At 46.2% G+C, this 16,902-nt stretch overlaps 1 protein-coding gene across 5 annotated transcripts in view; it reads right to left on the bottom strand.

Moving 5' to 3' along the window:
- CEP126 (centrosomal protein 126) overlaps nt 1–16,902 on the bottom strand; it is a 66,587-nt gene that overhangs the window by 10,928 nt on the left and 38,757 nt on the right. For 3 of the 5 annotated variants that reach the window (XR_005599801.1, XM_039542221.1, XM_039542429.1), the window contains one exon: nt 536–2,708. Coding sequence is in view for 4 of the 5 variants with exons in the window: in XM_039542221.1 (XP_039398155.1) it covers nt 536–2,708 (2,173 nt within the window). In the remaining variant the exon portion in view is untranslated. The remainder of the gene's footprint in view (nt 1–535; nt 2,709–16,902) is intronic. The other 2 variants (XM_039542288.1, XM_039542363.1) reach the window with 2 other exon arrangements.

The raw sequence follows: 16,902 nt of genomic DNA, 5'->3' as shown, positions 1-16,902 counted from the left end.
TATGGCTGTCAGAAATTTCTTCCACTTTCTTTACTCTATTAACATGGGCAACTTTCTTCGAAACATTCCCTGTGTTAGCGAGACTGAGAGTCTTCCCAATACCAAATATTTACAGAGCAATCACTTTAAAAACATGGCAGATTAATGGCTCTTTCATGAGATCCTTTCAAAAAACAATTTTCCCAAATGAGAGAGTCCTGCCAGCTGATAGTGGCTGGCAGGTGGTAAGCTATAGTTTACCATGTAAAACTCACTCATTTTACTGTTAACTTGTTCTCTGCCTTCCTCCTCACATCTATTTGTTTCATCCACCTGTCTTTGGGGAAGGGATTTTCTTTTTATTTAATGCTTGTAATGTACCCAAGAAAATGGGGCCCTCATCTATGACTGGGGTCTCTAGGAGATAATAGATAATGAGAAAAGTAGAAACTCTTCAAATTGTTGTGTGAAAAGGTGAAAACAGTATGTGTAACAATGCAAGATCCTGTTATCATTAAAACTCCCTATTTTAAAAAAAAACAAGAATGATTCTTACCAGCAGCATAATCCTTTTGAGCTAGGGCACTATGCACACCCTGCCACAAAAGATTTATTTCTTCATCAGTTGGTGTACGATCAAGACGTAGTCCATTTTCTGCAGATACAGGTTTCCTTTTGGTACCAGTTATCAAGCTGTCTTGTTGGGCAATTGTCTGAATATTATTTACAGTATAATTTGTCTTTTCCAAAGGCTCACTTGGAGATACGTTGTAGGAAGGTGGGGGTACCAATTTCTCAGTGACCAAGTCAGAACTGCAAGTAATACTCTTATTATTTTCTATAGTGGTTCTATTTAAAACCTGATCTGCTAGCAAAAGGTGTCTTGCATTTACATAGTTACCATTTGTAGTGTTGGATTGACATTTGGAAGAATTTACTGGTTGACACATAATGTCTGCTACATTCTGATCTGGCCTATTGCCTGGTACAGGTTTAGGTGGTGGATGAGGTACAATGATTTTACCCTGAGCTTTTATAACCTTATCTACTTCACTAGCAGACTGCGGTCGGATTATAGTGCCCTTTCTATTCTTAGGTGTAAAACCTGATTGGGTTTTGGCAGATCTTGGTCTTCTGATTATCTTAGTCTTACCTTTACACAGATTACCTTTCTGAATTTTAGAGTCACCACTATATGCAGGGGGTTTACTTTCATCACCCTTTGATGCCATCCAAGCTTGTTTAGCAAAGTGGTAACCTGTAGATACAAAACAACGCAGAGGCATACAGTCTCTTTCTGAGCCTCCAGCAGCAACAATTTTTGTGGATATTGGGGGATAATCCTGGTGATTTTCTGTGCAGATAGAATTTGTGGTGCAAGCTGGAATACTTCTTAAATTATTGTTAGCATCATTGAGTTTACTTTGAACATAAGACGGCTGCAACTGTGCCTGAGATACTCCTGTGGTGCACTTTTCATCATCTTCTACTACTATTTTGTCAGTTTCATCAAACCATCTGAGTTTCTTATTGGTCTTTTGATTTTCTGCATCTTTCCCTTTTATTTTTGCCAATTCTAGACTGTCTCTGATCGATGATGCAGTTTGATTCCCAAAACTGATCCTTCGGTTCAAAACTACTGCTTTGAAACAATAATTTTCATATTTAGATTCTTTCTTTAAAATGCTTTTGGGCAATTTCACTCCCTTTCGCTCATGCATGTTATTTCTCAGGTATCTGTGATGTTCAGACAATTCACCATTAAACTTTGCATTAGACAAAGGTGACATGGCTTCAGCCACATTTCCCTTTTCTTCTTTTTTGTCCTCTTCTTGATCAGTGTTGCACAAAATGGAAGCATTAGATGTGTCTTGAAATAAAGATGATCCCTGATTAATACCATTAAAATTTTTTATGTTTTCATCTTTTGTTTCTGACAAATTGTCTAGATTATCAGTACATGGCACTGTATTTGTATTTTTGCCCTTTTGTAAAGGATTAGATGAGAAAGTACTGTTGTGAACACCAGTTGAACTCCACTGTTTCGGAGGTAAGATTACAGGTGTTGCCATAGGCTGATTTGAGGTTTGTACTGATGAGGTGGTTCTTCTCTGTTGGGTCAGTTCAGAACTCTGCTCCTGTACAGAATCTAGAACTCTTTCTCTTGGAGTAGAATCAGAGGTGACCCAGGCTTTGCTGGATTTGAACACAGGGCTATCAGTGGCTAATGAACTCTCTCTACTAACCATTCCAGAAGATGGAACTTTCAACATATTGGTTTTTTCTTCTTTCCTATTTTGCATAAAAGTACACGGACTGTTTACAAAGGTTATTTGATTATCAGAAGTACATATATCTGTTGTTCTTTTTTCTGTTCCACTAAGAACAAATGATTTCTGTTTTGGATTGTGTACATTTTCAACAGGAATTAGAACATTAGCTAAAGTGTCATGAAAAGGAGTGTTTGGCTGGCTATTTTGGGTATCTAAATTTATCAGCCAATTATTTACATGCTGATTTTTAGAAAAAGTTAGTTCAGGTGTATGAAGGAAGCTCTTATTCATAGACTGTGATTTTTGTGAATTGTAGGGTATAGAGTCGTCCCACTGTGTAGTCAAAGATGTTTCACTGGGTGTTGTATAATTTTCATTTTGTTCTCCTGCCTCAAGACTGTCCAGGCTTGATGGGCTGTCAGAATTTGTTATTTGGTTGACTTCTTGGTGAAAATTCTGAAACACAGAAAAATAGGACTTGTTACAGTCATAATATGCTATTGTATTGATTAGTACAGTTTTGTTCTTTATATTAATTAAAGCTTAGGTTAAAATCAGATAAACACTACTATACTTTCGGTAGAATAATGGAAGTTATTTTCACTCTTATGTTCACAGCATCATCAATTGACTTGAAATATTCTCATTCAAGTCAATTAATATCTGGGCATTTATTACAAAAGAAAAGAATGAACTTTTGAGATCACATTCTAAGGAAACAGATGTCTAATTCAAGGATTTTATTTCTGTGTTTTTATATCAGTTCTTCAAGAGCAGAATTAAAAAATATATTGGTGTATTCATGGATCTATTGCCACTGTCTAATCCTCAAAACTTCCCTGGGTGCTAAGACACAAGGAGCATCCTGGAAATCTGGGCTTTATGGAATTCAAGGGACAATACACATAGGTTTCCTAAATTCTGCTGCCATCCATGCAGTGAAATCACAATAGTTCTGCTGTGGTCAGGGACATATATATCTGTGGGGTTGTGGGGCTACAACATATTTAGTCTCTTGCACTGAACTGATCTCATTTTGTTTGACCCACAAATTACATTACTTTCCAACAAGATGGTTACTGTCAGCACTAAGCAGTGAAATGCCAACAATTAGGCGTTTTTATTTGTTAAGATATTTTACAGTCAATACATGGTGAGAAATGCAGCTCCCATGTGAACTTTCAAACTGGCCCACTTAATAAAACAGATGCATGTTATTTTAAATATTCAAGCCCTGACTCTCCACCATGTTCAAGCACTATGCTGCCCAACAACTTTCACCGGGTACAGTGTTCCCCTATATGAAGGGAATGCTCTACTTGCTATCTTCATTTAGTGGACAGGAGAATCCAATAATCATTTTTTTCCACAGTGTGCAATTAAATTCACCTTAAAAGTTTATTGCTAATACCAAATATCTGATGGTAAAACCCTCATCACTTCTAATCCTAAGAACATAAGAATGGCCGTACTGGGTCAGACCAAAGGTCCATCTAGCCCAGTATCTGTCTACCAACAGTGGCCAATGCCAGGTGCCCCAGAGGGAGTGAACCTAACAGGCAATGATCAAGTGATCTCTCTCCTGCCATCCATCTCCATCCTCTGACGAACAGAGGCTAGGGACACCCTTCCTTACCCATCCTGGCTAATAGCCATTTATGGACTTAACCACCATGAATCCTCTGTAATTTTAGAATCTCTGCAGGGGTAGATAATTGGGTTGTGAATTAGGAACCATAACAGCAAAAAGCATAGCTTCTAACTTTTAGTATACTGTACTGTATTTATGAGGAAATTTTACTTAAGCTACCTTTCCATCCCCTTTACACTTCTGGAGCAGCACAAAGAAGATGGAGTGAGGCCATGGCTATAACTCAAACTGGAATTTGTCCATAATATTGGAATGAATATCCTTATGCAAAGTGTCATGAAATCTTTTCTCAATACTAGCGGTTAGAACTCAACCACCTATGATCTTATACAACATTCATCACAAGAGTATCTTAACACAACACATTTTAAAATAAATACATAGGATCTTGATTTCTTTCTTTTTGTCTCTCAGGAGAAAGGAAATTACATCACATCCAAAAGCATACAGTAGTGCAGTGCCATCCACTTCCCCAAAACACCTTAGTGAGACACTAATAAGGTAATATTTCAGAGGAAGGAGTGGAACCTACTCAATCATCAAAGTCATCTCTTTCAATACCTAGGTGTTCGGTGGATGTCTTTCATTTCAGTACTGCCCAAGCCTGAACAAACATAATTTATGACATCTAATGGGATCATAACACAAGGTAGTATGTCTGAAACTGTACACAAACAATGAAAGAAAAATTGCATTTTAATTGTTTTCCTATTTTCGCTCCACTTCTTTTTGTTATAGTCATAATGCCCTGCAGGGCCGGTGCAAGGATATTTTGCGCCCCCTAGGAGAAACTTCTACCTTGCCCCCTGCCCCCAGCATCGCTTATTAAAAACTTCCAAAAATGAATACTGCATACTATGGCATTGTTCATTAGAATTAATACATGTTTGGATTGAAAATTTATTAATTTAATTATTTAGTCTACTAATGAAAATAAATAAATAACCTGACAGTGTTATTGTTTTCACTTTGCACAACACAGCATGGATCTTAGGGCTTGTCTACACTACAGGACTATTTCGAATCTACTTAAGTCGAATTTGTGGATTCGACCTTAATAAGTCGAATTTGTGTATCCATACTAAATACACAAATTCGAACTTCTGAGTCCACATTCACGGGGCCAGCTTCGACTTTGGAAGCGGTGCACTGTGGGAAGCTATCCCACAGTTCCCGCACTCCCCGCTGCCCATTGGACTTCTGGGATTTCCCCCCAATGCATGCTGGGGGGAAAAATGTGCCGACGGTGGTTTTGGGTTAGTGTCGTCATTGAACCGTCAATCCCGCCCTCCCTCTCTTCCTTGAAAGCGCCGGCGGGAAATCTGTTCGCGCCCTTCTCTGGTCGGTTACAGCGCGGACGCCACAGCACTGCGAGCATGGAGCCCGCTGCGATCATCGCTGCACTTATGGCCGTTGTCAACTCCTCGCACGTTATCGTCCACCTCTTCCACAGTCAGATGCTGAGAAACCGGGCGAGGAGGCTCCGGCAGCACGGTCAGGAGAGTGGCGCAGACCTCTCACAAAGCAGGGTACGCCGGGCAGTGGAGATCATGGTGGCAATGGGTCAAGTTCATGGTGTGGAACGGCGATTCTGGGCCCGGGAAACAAGCACAGACTGGTGGGACCGCATAGTGCTGCAGGTCTGGGATGACACAGAGTGGCTGCGAAACTTCAGGATGCGTAAGGACACTTTCCTTGAACTGTGTGACTTGCTGTCCCCTGCCCTGAAGCGCCAGGACACAAGGATGCGAGCAGCCCTGACTGTGCAGAAGCGAGTGGCCATAGCCCTCTGGAAACTTGCCACGCCAGACAGCTACCGGTCAGTAGCGAACCACTTTGGCGTGGGCAAATCTACCGTGGGGATTGCTGTCATTCAAGTAGCCCACGCAATCGTTGAGCAACTGCTCTCAAAGGTAGTGACTGTCGGAAATGTCCAGGCCATCATAGATGGCTTCGCCGATGGGATTCCCAAACTGCGGTGGGGCTATAGATGGGACTCACATCCCTATCCTGGCACCAGCCCACCAGGCCAGCGAGTACATTAACCGAAAGGGCTACTTTTCAATGGTGCTGCAAGCTGTGGTGGACCATAGGGGACGTTTTACCAACATCAACGCCGGGTGGGCGGGCAAGGTTCATGTGTGTTCAGGAACTCTGGTCTGTTTAGACCTCCAGGCAGGCACTTTCTTCCCGGACCACAAAATAACGGTTGGGGATGTGCAGATGCCTACAGTGATCCTCGGGGACCCGGCCTACCCGCTAATGCCCTGGCTCATGAAGCCCTATACAGGCGCCTTGGACACTGAAAAGGAACTCTTCAACTACCGGCTGAGCAAGTGCAGAATGGTGGTGGAGTGTGCTTTCGGACGTCTCAAGGGAGATGGCGGACCTTACTGACTCGCTCGGACATCAGCGAAAGAATATCCCCGTAGTTATTGCTGCTTGCTGTGTGCTCCACAATCTCTGTGATAGCAAGGGCGAGACCTTTTTGGCCGCTTGGGAGGTTGAGGCAAATCGCCTGGCTGCTGTTTACGATCAGCCAGACACCCGTGCTGAGAGAATATCCCAGCGGGAAGCGATATGCATCAGGGAGGCTTTGAAAGCGAGTTTCCTCGCAGAGCAGGGTAACCTGTGACTGTCCACTTGATTTTAAGAGAGCCTGATCATAAACCAAGTTTTCCCCACTTCCCAAGGACGTTTTAAAACTAAGGACATGTTTTAGTAATTAATAATAAATCTTTCGTTGACTTTTCATTTCTGTTTATTCGTTGAAACATGGAAGCATTCTGTGCTGGTTAAGGTGTGCACTGATGGGTGGGTTTGCAGGAAGGGCGGGGTGCCGTCCTTGGATAGGGGTTACCATGACGGCTGTGGGTTTGGGCGTTGGAAGGTGAGGGGTGTGGGGAAGGGTGAGTATCTGCCCTGGATGAGGTCTATTTTTGGGGCTCGGGGCACCGGGGAGGATCGTGACTACGGTCCAAATGCATGTGAAGGGAAGCCTGCCTTTACATTCGGGGATGTCAGGCACCAGGACCCTGCACAAGCATACACCTCAAGGAAAGACCGGCAGCATACACCACACAGACTGTCCCTGGTGCCTAGTGACTGCAGTCTGTGTGTGCCCTGCAGTTGACCCTGCAGCCAAGTCTGTAGCATGGCACTGTGGGCTATGCAGTGACATTACAATTACCCCACAGAACAACAGAAAGTCTTCTGACACCAGAAACGTGGAAACAGTCAGTAACACCAAACCGCTTTTAATAATGTAATACACAGTGGGGGTTTGAACTTGGAGTTGGGACTGGTTGATGCTGTAAAGAAAGAGCTTGTACAAATTTACACGACAGTTGTCTCTAACATTATCGGTGTGCTGCGGTGCAGGGACAGTTCTCACGGCCCCTACCGCCTCCGTCTTGTCACTTTGGGTGAGGGGGGGACAGGACTTCTTGGCGTTGGATGGCGGTTGCAGATGCACTGCAGGGGGGCTCTCTCCTCCTGACTGCGGTCTTGCAGAACATCTACAAGGCGCCGGAGCGTGTCCGCTTGCTCCTCATTAGACCAAGCAGCGTTTGAGTCGCCTGCTGGTCTTCCTGCCGCCACCTATCCTCCCGTTCCAGGTGTGTGCGATGCTGCTGACACAGGCTCTCCTCGACTGTCTCTGCTCTGCCGCCTCCGCTCTGGAGCTGGCCATCAGTTCCTGGAACATGTCGTCCCTTGTCTTTTTCTTTCTGCGTCTAATCCGAGCCAGCCTCTGCGGATGGCGGGCAGTCCGGGAAGGAGCCGAAGCTGTGTGATGTGAAAAAGTAGGTGATTTCCTTGAACACATACATGTTTGCCAACAGTAAACACAGTCTAGTCAGTTTCAGTGAACAAGACCAAAGAGGGAACCAAGTCTCAGGAGATCTCAGAACTAGTCCGAGATTTCGGAATACGCTCTCATTGGCGGCGCCATTGCACTGGAGAGCGCACAAGCGAGGAGAGACAGCTGCATCCCTCTTGCACAAAGTCCTGGTAAGCCTTACAGTACAGAGTGCTTATCAGTTAGTGCTTAGCTGTGCTCTCCTGCTGGAGGCAATGTGCAAAGCAGAAAAGATGAGCGTTATCATCTCCCGCCAGTGAACGGGAAAGACCCCTGTATGCTTTTCCTCTGAGGCCTGCCACAAGTGGCTGTTAAGCGAGGGTCATTCTTATGCAAAGTAAAACTCTGTTAAGCGAGGGTCATTCTTATGCAAAGTAAAAGTCTACCATGCACAATAGTAACAGTACACTAATTCCACTAATTAGATGCAGCACTTCCACAACGACATCACCCTGAGGCGTGTCAGGCGCACACAGAGAGAGCGGATGTTAATAGAAGCCCTGCACAGACCAGGACCCTACGCTGCCATGCTCGTAGAGGCGATGGTCCCCCTCTACCTGAGGATGGCATGGCGCGGAAGAGTGTGCTTCGCACCCAATAAAGCACCTCTCCCAAGAAACCTCTTGCTGAGGCTTTTCCAGCTGCTCTCTGAGAGCTTTTTTGAAATATCCCCAGAGGACTATTGCTCCATTGCTGTTTGTGTAGACCTGCTGTTTGTTTAGTTTCATATTTAAAAATGTTTATATAGTATTTCTATTTTTATATAAATCCCTGTTTCTTAAAAAATAAATGTTTCCCTGTTTGTAGCACTTACCGCCTGATCCTTCCCTGATTCCGAGTCCTGGTTAACGGGCGGACGGTTGGTAGGGGATCTCTGTGAGGGTGATGAAGAGATCCTGGCTGTCAGGGAAAGCGGAGTGGGTTCGATGTCGCCTGCGCCGTCCTCTAAAGACCCTTCCTCATCTTCCCCATCGGCGAACAGGAGGGGGAACTGTCCCGTACACTATTCCGTCCTCGGAGTCCACCGTCACTGGTGGGGCACTGGTGGCAGACCCACCTAGAATGGCATGCAGTGCCTCGTAGAAGCGGCATGTCTGGGGCTGGGCCCGGAGCGTCCGCTTGCCGCTCTGACTTTTTGATACCCTTGTCTTAGGTCCTTCACTTTCACGCGCACTGCATCGCATCCCGGCTGTATCCTTTGTCTTTCATGGCTTTAGAGACCTTCTCGAAGGTCTGCTCGCTTGTTGGAGCGCAGCCCGAGAGCACAGACTCCTCGCCCACACAGCGATCAGATCCTGGACTTCCCGGTCAGTCCATGCTGGGGACCTCTTTCTAGTCTGGGATTGCCCGGACTCCTCTGCTGGAGAGCTCTGCATCGTTGCAGGTGCTGCGGAGCTCGCCCCGATGTGCAACCAGAACGTCAGATTCAAACCGCCCAGACAGGAAAATGAATTCAAATTTTCGCGGGTCATTTCCTGTGTGGCTGGCCAGAGAATCCAAGCTCGGACTGCTGTCCAGAGCGTCAACAGAGTGGTGCACTGTGGGATAGCTCCCGGAGCTGCTAAGTTCGATTAGCATCCACACCAAGCCTAATTCGAGCTAGCAAGTGCGAATTTAGCGTTACTCCACCTGCCGGGGTGGAGTACCAAATTCGAACTAAAGAGCCCTCTAGTTCGAATTAAATGGCTTCCTGGTGTGGACGGTTGAGCGGTTAGTTCGAATTAACGCTGATAAATTCGAATTAAAGTCCTAGTGTAGACCAGGCCTTAAAATAAATCACATACATTATACACAATACACTGTCACAGAGTAACACTAATAATTTAGAATTTATTTTTCCACGGAGAAGAAAGCAGGCCGGGTTCAATCAGTGGGGGTTCAGGTTTGGCTGGGGAGAACCAGGGGAGCAGACCGGGTTCGGTCAGTGGGGGTTCGGGTTTCGGTGGGGAGTGCAAGGGGAGCAGACCAGGTTCAGTCAGTGGAGGTTCAGGTTTGGCTGGAGAGTGCAAGGGGAGTAGACTGGGTTCGGTCAGTGGGGGTTCCGGGTTGGCTGGGGAGGGGAAGGGAAGCAGACCGGATTCAATCAGTGACAGTTCGAGTTTGGTCTGGAGGAGAAGGAAGCAGACTGGGTTCGGGTCAGTGGAGGATTGGGTTTGTCTGGGTAGCGGAAGAGAAGCAGACCAGGTTGAGTCAGTGGGGTATTGGGTTAGGTGGGGAAGGGAAGCAGACTGGGTTCGGTCACTGGGAGGATCGGGTTTGGCTGGGGAGTGCAAGGGGAGCAGACCTGGTTTGGTCAGTGGGGTATCGGGTCTGGCTGGGGAGGGGAAAGGAAGCAGATTGAGTTGAGTCAGTGGGGTATTGGGTTAGGTGGGGAAGGGAAGCAGACCGGGTTCGGTCACAAAGGCCTGGTCTACACTGGGGGGCGGTTCGATCTAAGGTACGCAACTTCAGCTACGTGAATAGCATAGCTGAAGTCGAAGTACCTTAGTTCGAATTACTTACCCGTCCTCACAGCGCGGGATCGACATCCGCGGCTCCCCCGTCGACTCTGCCACCGCTGTTCGCGGTGGTGGAGTTCCGGAGTCGATGGGAGTGCGTTCGGAGTTCAATATATCACGTCTAGATGAGACGCGATATATCGAACTCCGAGAAATCGATTGCTACCCGCCGATATGGCAGGTAGTGAAGACGTACCCTGAGAGGATTGGGTTTGGCTGGGGAGGGGAAGGGAAGCAGACCGGGTTGAGTCAGTGGGGTATTGGGTTAGGTGGGGAAGGGAAGCAGACCGGGTTCGGTCACTGAGAGGATTGGGTTTGGCTGGGGAGGGGAAGGGAAGCAGACCGGGTTGAGTCAGTGGGGTATTGGGTTAGGTGGGGAAGGGAAGCAGACCGGGTTCGGTCACTGAGAGGATCGGGTTTGGCTGGGGAGGGGAAGAGAAGCAGACTGTGTTGAGTCAGTGGGGTATTGGGTTAGGTGGGGAAGGGAAGCAGACCGGGTTCGGTCACTGAGAGGATTGGGTTTGGCTGGGGAGGAGAAGGGAAGCAGACCGAGTTGAGTCAGTGGGGTATTGGGTTAGGTGGGGAAGGGAAGCAGACCGGGTTCGGTCACTGAGAGGATTGGGTTTGGCTGGGGAGGGGAAGGGAAGCAGACCGAGTTGAGTCAGTGGGGTATTGGGTTAGGTGGGGAAGGGAAGCAGATCGGGTTCGGTCAGTGGGGTATCAGGTTTGGCTGGGGAGGGGAAGGGAAGCAGACTGGGTTTGGGTGTGGAGTGGGGCGGCGGGCAGGGTAGGATTCAAAGAGCCGCAAGGTGAAATGAGCACTATCCTCTCCAGTCCCTGGCATGCAGCAGCAGCGGGCCAAGTGCACTTGCAACAGGGCAATGGGAGCGTGTGGCCTGCTTTGCCTTCACGAGTCTGTCCTGTGCCTGGGATGGGGAGTTGAATGCTGGGCTCTCGCTCCGGCAGGGGGGTGTGGGGCAGGCAGGACTGTGAGGCAGAGAGTGCACGGCCCTTATGCCAAAGCAGGGTTGGGAGGGTAGAAAGCTGGGGCACAGGGAGGTGGGTTAAAGCGGCTTAGCCACCCCTCCACAAAAGAGAGCCCGTAGAGCTGCCAGCCATGGTGTCCCTCCCTTCTCTCCCCAGGGAGCAGAGCCTCTGCCCTGGAAATCCTGCAGCCCGCTCTCCGAGGAGCATGCCATGTGCAAGCTGGCCCCGCTTGCAACACACTGATAGCACAGCTCAGTCCCAGCGGGGGTCTTACACCTCCCGCTGCAAGCTGCTCCACTCTCCTTCTGGCTGCTGCTGTGCAATCTACAAGACCGAGGAGCTAGTACTGTAATAATGTACTGTGACAGACCCAGACCAGTGGGGTACAGGAGTCTGGTAGAGGGCAAATATACTGGTCACTGGATGAGTAGTTTTCTGTTCCCTGAGTGACCAGAGCAGGGGCTGCACTAGAGTAATCAGGAACCTGCTAGAACCAATGAAGATAGGCAGGATAATTAAGACACCTGGAGCCAATTAAGAAACTGCTAGAATCAATTAGGGCAGGCTAGCTAATTGGGGCACCTGAGTTTAAAAAGGACCTCACTTCAGTTTGTGGCAAGCGTGTGAGGAGCTGAGAGCAAGAGGCACTTTGAGCTGAGAGTGAGAGGGGGTGCTGCTGCTGGACGACTGAGGAGTACAAGCGTTATCAGACACCAGGAGGAAGGTCCTGTGGTGAGGATAAAGAAGGTGTTTGGAGGAGGCCATGGGGAAGAAGCCCAGGGAGTTGCAGCTGTCATGCAGCTGTTACAGGAGGCACTATAGACAGCTGCAATCCACAGGGCCCTAGGCTGGAACCTGGAGTAGAGGGCAGGCCCAGGTTCCCCCCAAAACTCCCAACTCCTGATCCGACACAGGAGTTGATCCAGACTGTGGGTTCCACCAGAGGGGAAGATCTCTGAGGCGAGCAAATCAGCCAATAAGCGCAAGACCCACCAAGGTAGAGGAAGAACTTTGTCACAGTACCTACCAACACAGCAATCTGTACAATTATCGATTCACAATCAAAGGACTTCACTGGCTTTCTAAATGGCAGGAATCGGAGAGCAATTCATTGGTAGCATGGTTCTTATCACACACATGTCCTCCCTATAGTCTGCGATCTAATCGAAGGACTTCACTGGGTTTCTAAATGGCAGGAGTCGGACAGCAATTCACTGGGAGTGTGGTTCTTATCACCTCCCTATAGCCTGCGATCTAATCAAAGGACTTCCCTATAATCGCTGGCTGTCTAAATGGCGGGAGAGCAATTCATTGAGAGCGTGGTTCTTATCTACGTCCTCCCTACAGTCTGCGACCTGCAGCCTGCGTCTTGATTGCTATCTGGTCCTATTTTTAGGCACCGCTTTTCAGCGCCCCTCAAATCTCAGTGCCCTAAGTGGCCGCCTAGTTTGCCTAGTGCTTGCACCGGCCCTGATGCCCTGATTCAACACTGTAGACTAGACAATTGATTTCAGAATCAATTAAATTTAGGGTTGCCAACTTTCTAACTGCAGAAAACCGAACACTCTTGCCCTGCTCTTTTGCCCCTTCCCCGAGGCCTCACCCCACCACTTCTTCGAGATCCCTCCCCACTCACTCCATCCGCCCTTTCTCTGTCGCGTGCTCTCCCCCACCCTCACTCACTCACTCATTTTTACTGCTCTGGGGCAAGGGATTGGGATGTGGGAGGGGGTGAGGGTTCTAGGATGGGGGAAGGGCTCCAGGTTGGGGGGTGGGGCTGAGGGGTTCAGGATGTGGGAGGGGGTTGGAATGTGGGAAGGGTTGCAGGCTCCGAGAGGGAGTTTGGGTGCAGGAAGGGGCTCAGGACTTGGTTGGGATGCAGAAGGGGGTGAGGGGTGCGGGTTCTGGGTGGCGCTTACCTCAGGCGGCTACCGAGAAGCAGCAACGTGTCCCTCCAGTTCCTAGGGGGAGGGCCAACCAGGGGACTCTGTGCGCCGTCCCCACCTGCAAGTGCTGTCCCTGCAGCTCCCATTGACCGTGGTTCCTGGCCAATGGGAGCTGCGGAGCCCGCGCTCGTGGCGGGGGCAATGTACAGAGCCCTCATGGCTGTCCCTCTGCCTAGAAGCCGGAAGGATATGCTGGCTGCTTCAGGGAGTGGGGCAGGGAGCCTGCCAGCTCTGCTGCACTGGCAGTGCAGCCAACCAGTCTTTTAATGGCTCGGTCAGCGGTGCTGACCAGAGCCACCAGGGTCCCTTTTCGACTGGGTGTTCTGGTAGAAAACAGGATACCTGGCAATCTTAATTACATTCTGGTGGGGGAAAAGGGTAGGAGATTCATTAAGAATAATAGTGCGAGCACTATTTTTTTATTTTTGTCTTGTAACTTTAAAGGGAAATATTTGCAAATTGCAAGAAACAGGACTAACTGCAGTAAGAATTTATAGCTCCTTTAACAATTATGTTGAAAGAGTTGAATTTCTGAAGGCTTATTAAGGAAACCACAAAAAAAATCTGTTAATAAATAAGCACATCTTTTCCCATCAGAATGCTATTTAATTTAATATTAATATTATTGTTAAACTACAATATTGCATATTTTAAAGTTGTTCAACAATTTTCAATTGCAAAATAAAAAAATTAGAGAGCTCTTTTGATACAAAAGTATCTTGAAAGACTTTTAATGGTTGAATTAAATCTTATCTTGCACTAAATGTTCAGATGTGGGTGCAGGCTTATATTATAGTTATGATCTGAGATAAAGAAACCAAATACAAGAACAAAGAACCAAATGTAGGCAAAGATCCCTTTAGGGAACATTTTCAAAGTAAGACTATGCAAGCTGGTGTCTTTCTAGTAAAACAGAATATATAGAGCTTTGTTAGTTACTTATTAACCTTTCCTTTTAGCCAAATTATATTTTAACCTCTGTTTGAGCTTCACAGCTGAAGAAAGAAGGGAAAAAATGGGAAAAAACTCCTCTCTAAATTTTCTACATAAGACCACACCTTGGGACTAGCTGTAGTGTTTCCATCTGGGAAAAATGTTGCACCTAAAGTTGCACCATATAAAGTAAAGGTGTATTTCTAAACTGATTTAGTTAAACTGAGGCAGAACTTTGTGCGGACACTATTATATCAGAGTAAACTTGGCTTACATCAATTTAGTTGCATTTGTAAATTTATAAGTTGCAAGCTAAGTTGCTAGACGCAGTTTTAAACTGATACAAGTGTGTCCATACAGAGGTTTGCCTGAAAACTTCAAACAGGAGTTGCTATTGTGTTCATATATATGAATTCTTTTCTCCCACCCTGCAGAATAATTCCTTATAGAGAGCATCCATCTAATTCCAGCCAAATCAATCCCCAAGAGACAATTTAGTAGCTAAATAAGTTGAGGCTTTCTGATTTAAAGACAGAAAATTTTACTTAGTTCAGCCTTGCAAAAGCATCATGAAAATGTACCAGCCCAGGCACAACTTCTATTTGTCTACCTTACCCATCAAAATATATTATTCACTCAAGCAAGAAAAATTCTGCAAGTGTGACTTACATAATATTTTCATTTGTCTAAATTTATCTTATAGATTCATAGACTTTAGGACTGGAAGGGACCTCAAGAGGTCATCGAGTCCAGTCCCCTGCCCTCATGGCAGGACCAAATACTGTCTAGACCATCCCGGATAGACATTTATCTAACCTACTCTTAAATATCTCCAGAGATGGAGATTCCACAACCTCCCTAGGCAATTTATTCCAGTGTTTAACCACCCTGACAGTTAGGAACTTTTTCCTAATGTCCAACCTAAATCTCCCTTGCTGCAGTTTAAGCCCATTGCTTCTTGTTCTATCATTAGAGGCTAAGGTGAACAAGTTTCCTCCCTCCTCCTGATGACACCCGTTTAGATACCTGAAAACTGCTATCATGTCCCCTCTCAGTCTTCTCTTTTCCAAACTAAACAAACCCAATTCTTTCAGCCTTCCTTCGTAGATCATGTTCTCAAGACCTTTAATCATTCTTGTTGCTCTTTTCTGGACCCTCTTCAATTCCTCTACATCTTTCTTGAAATGCGGTGCCCAGAACTGGACAGAATACTCCAGTTGAGGCCTAACCAGCGCAGAGTAGAGCGGAAGAATGACTTCTCATGTCTTGCTCACAACACACCTGTTAATGCATCCCAGAATCACGTTTGCTTTTTTTGCAACAGCATCACACTGTTGACTCATATTTCACTTGTGGTCCACTATAACCCCTGGATCCCTTTCTGCCGTACTCCTTCCTAGACAGTCTCTTCCCATTCTGTATGTGTGAAACTGGTTGTTCCTTCCTAAGTGGAGCACTTTGCATTTGTCTTTATTAAACTTCATCCGGTTTACCTCAGACCATTTTTCCAATTTGTCCAGATCATTTTGAATTATGACCCTGTCCTCCAAAGCAGTTGCAATCCCTCCCAGTTTGGTATAATCTGCAAACTTAATAAGCGTACTTTCTATGCCAACATCTAAGTCGTTGATGAAGATATTGAACAAAGCCGGTCCCAAAACAGACCCCTGTGGAACCCCACTTGTTATATCTTTCCAGCAGGATTGGGAACCATTAATAACTACTCTCTGAGTACAGTTATCCAGCCAGTTATGCACCCACCTTATAGTAGCCCCATCTAAATTGTATTTCCTTAGTTTATCGATAAGAATATCATGCAAGACCGTATCAAATGCCTTACTAAAGTCTAGGTATACCACATCCACCGCTTATAACAGAAGAGATTATCACAACTTTTCTATTAAAAATGCACGCAATAGTTTATTTACATAGCATCATAGAAACAGTTAGCATTATTGTTCACTTTTTTTGTTCCCGCTCAGAAGGTCATATTACAGTACACATTAATTAGAATGGAAAACACCTACTAGTTCATTTTCTGCAATGCAGGCTCTCCTAATAGAGAATGTACTATGTGTAAATCTCATGTGCATCTAAATGTATGGGTGACAATTTTCACACTGGTACTGTTTTGATAGTATTTAGATGAGCACAGGGTATGAAATGATTAGAAAATGTTGCCTTTGATTAGCTAACATTTTAAAATCAAATTTAAAAAGGCACTAAGTCTGGTAGGCATTAAGGTAGACAGGCCTAGATTCGCCAGTCAACCAAGTTCATTTTGTGCCATATAACTGGACCAAAGTGAACCTGAAATAGCTGGAGATTTTCATGGAAGAATTCCACTGCACAGAGGGAATAGCCACATAAAGATGCTAATATGCCAGAAACTCTCTCTCCCTCAACATAAGAGAAGGGAGGAGTCTGTCAGGAGCAGACTGGGGGCATGGCAGGGTGTGTGTGGCAGAGTGAGGGTCTGCTATGCCTGACTGCCCACTGGGGTAAGGTCCTTAAGGGAACATTTCATCAATGGTGTAATTTAAAGCCACCCACCTGCAGCTGTAACTTGTGCTGAAGCTGGCCTCTGTCTTCCCTCTTTCACTGCATCCAAACACAGAGTGGGTGCAGTGGAGAATTAAGCTCTCCATATTAAACTATTTATTCTGTTGCTTGTTCTGTTACATTAAGGCTTGGTCCTGCATAGACCTTGTGCAGAGATTGCTTATGTAAGTGCAAAGTAAAAAGCAATAAGCAAGTCGGGGAATCCAAAGGAATC

Source organism: Mauremys reevesii, linkage group 1, assembly GCF_016161935.1.
Source record: "Mauremys reevesii isolate NIE-2019 linkage group 1, ASM1616193v1, whole genome shotgun sequence".
Lineage (NCBI taxonomy): Eukaryota > Metazoa > Chordata > Testudines > Geoemydidae > Mauremys > Mauremys reevesii.
Note: the sequence above shows the minus strand (reverse complement) of the source record. Positions and strands in the feature narration are given on the sequence as shown.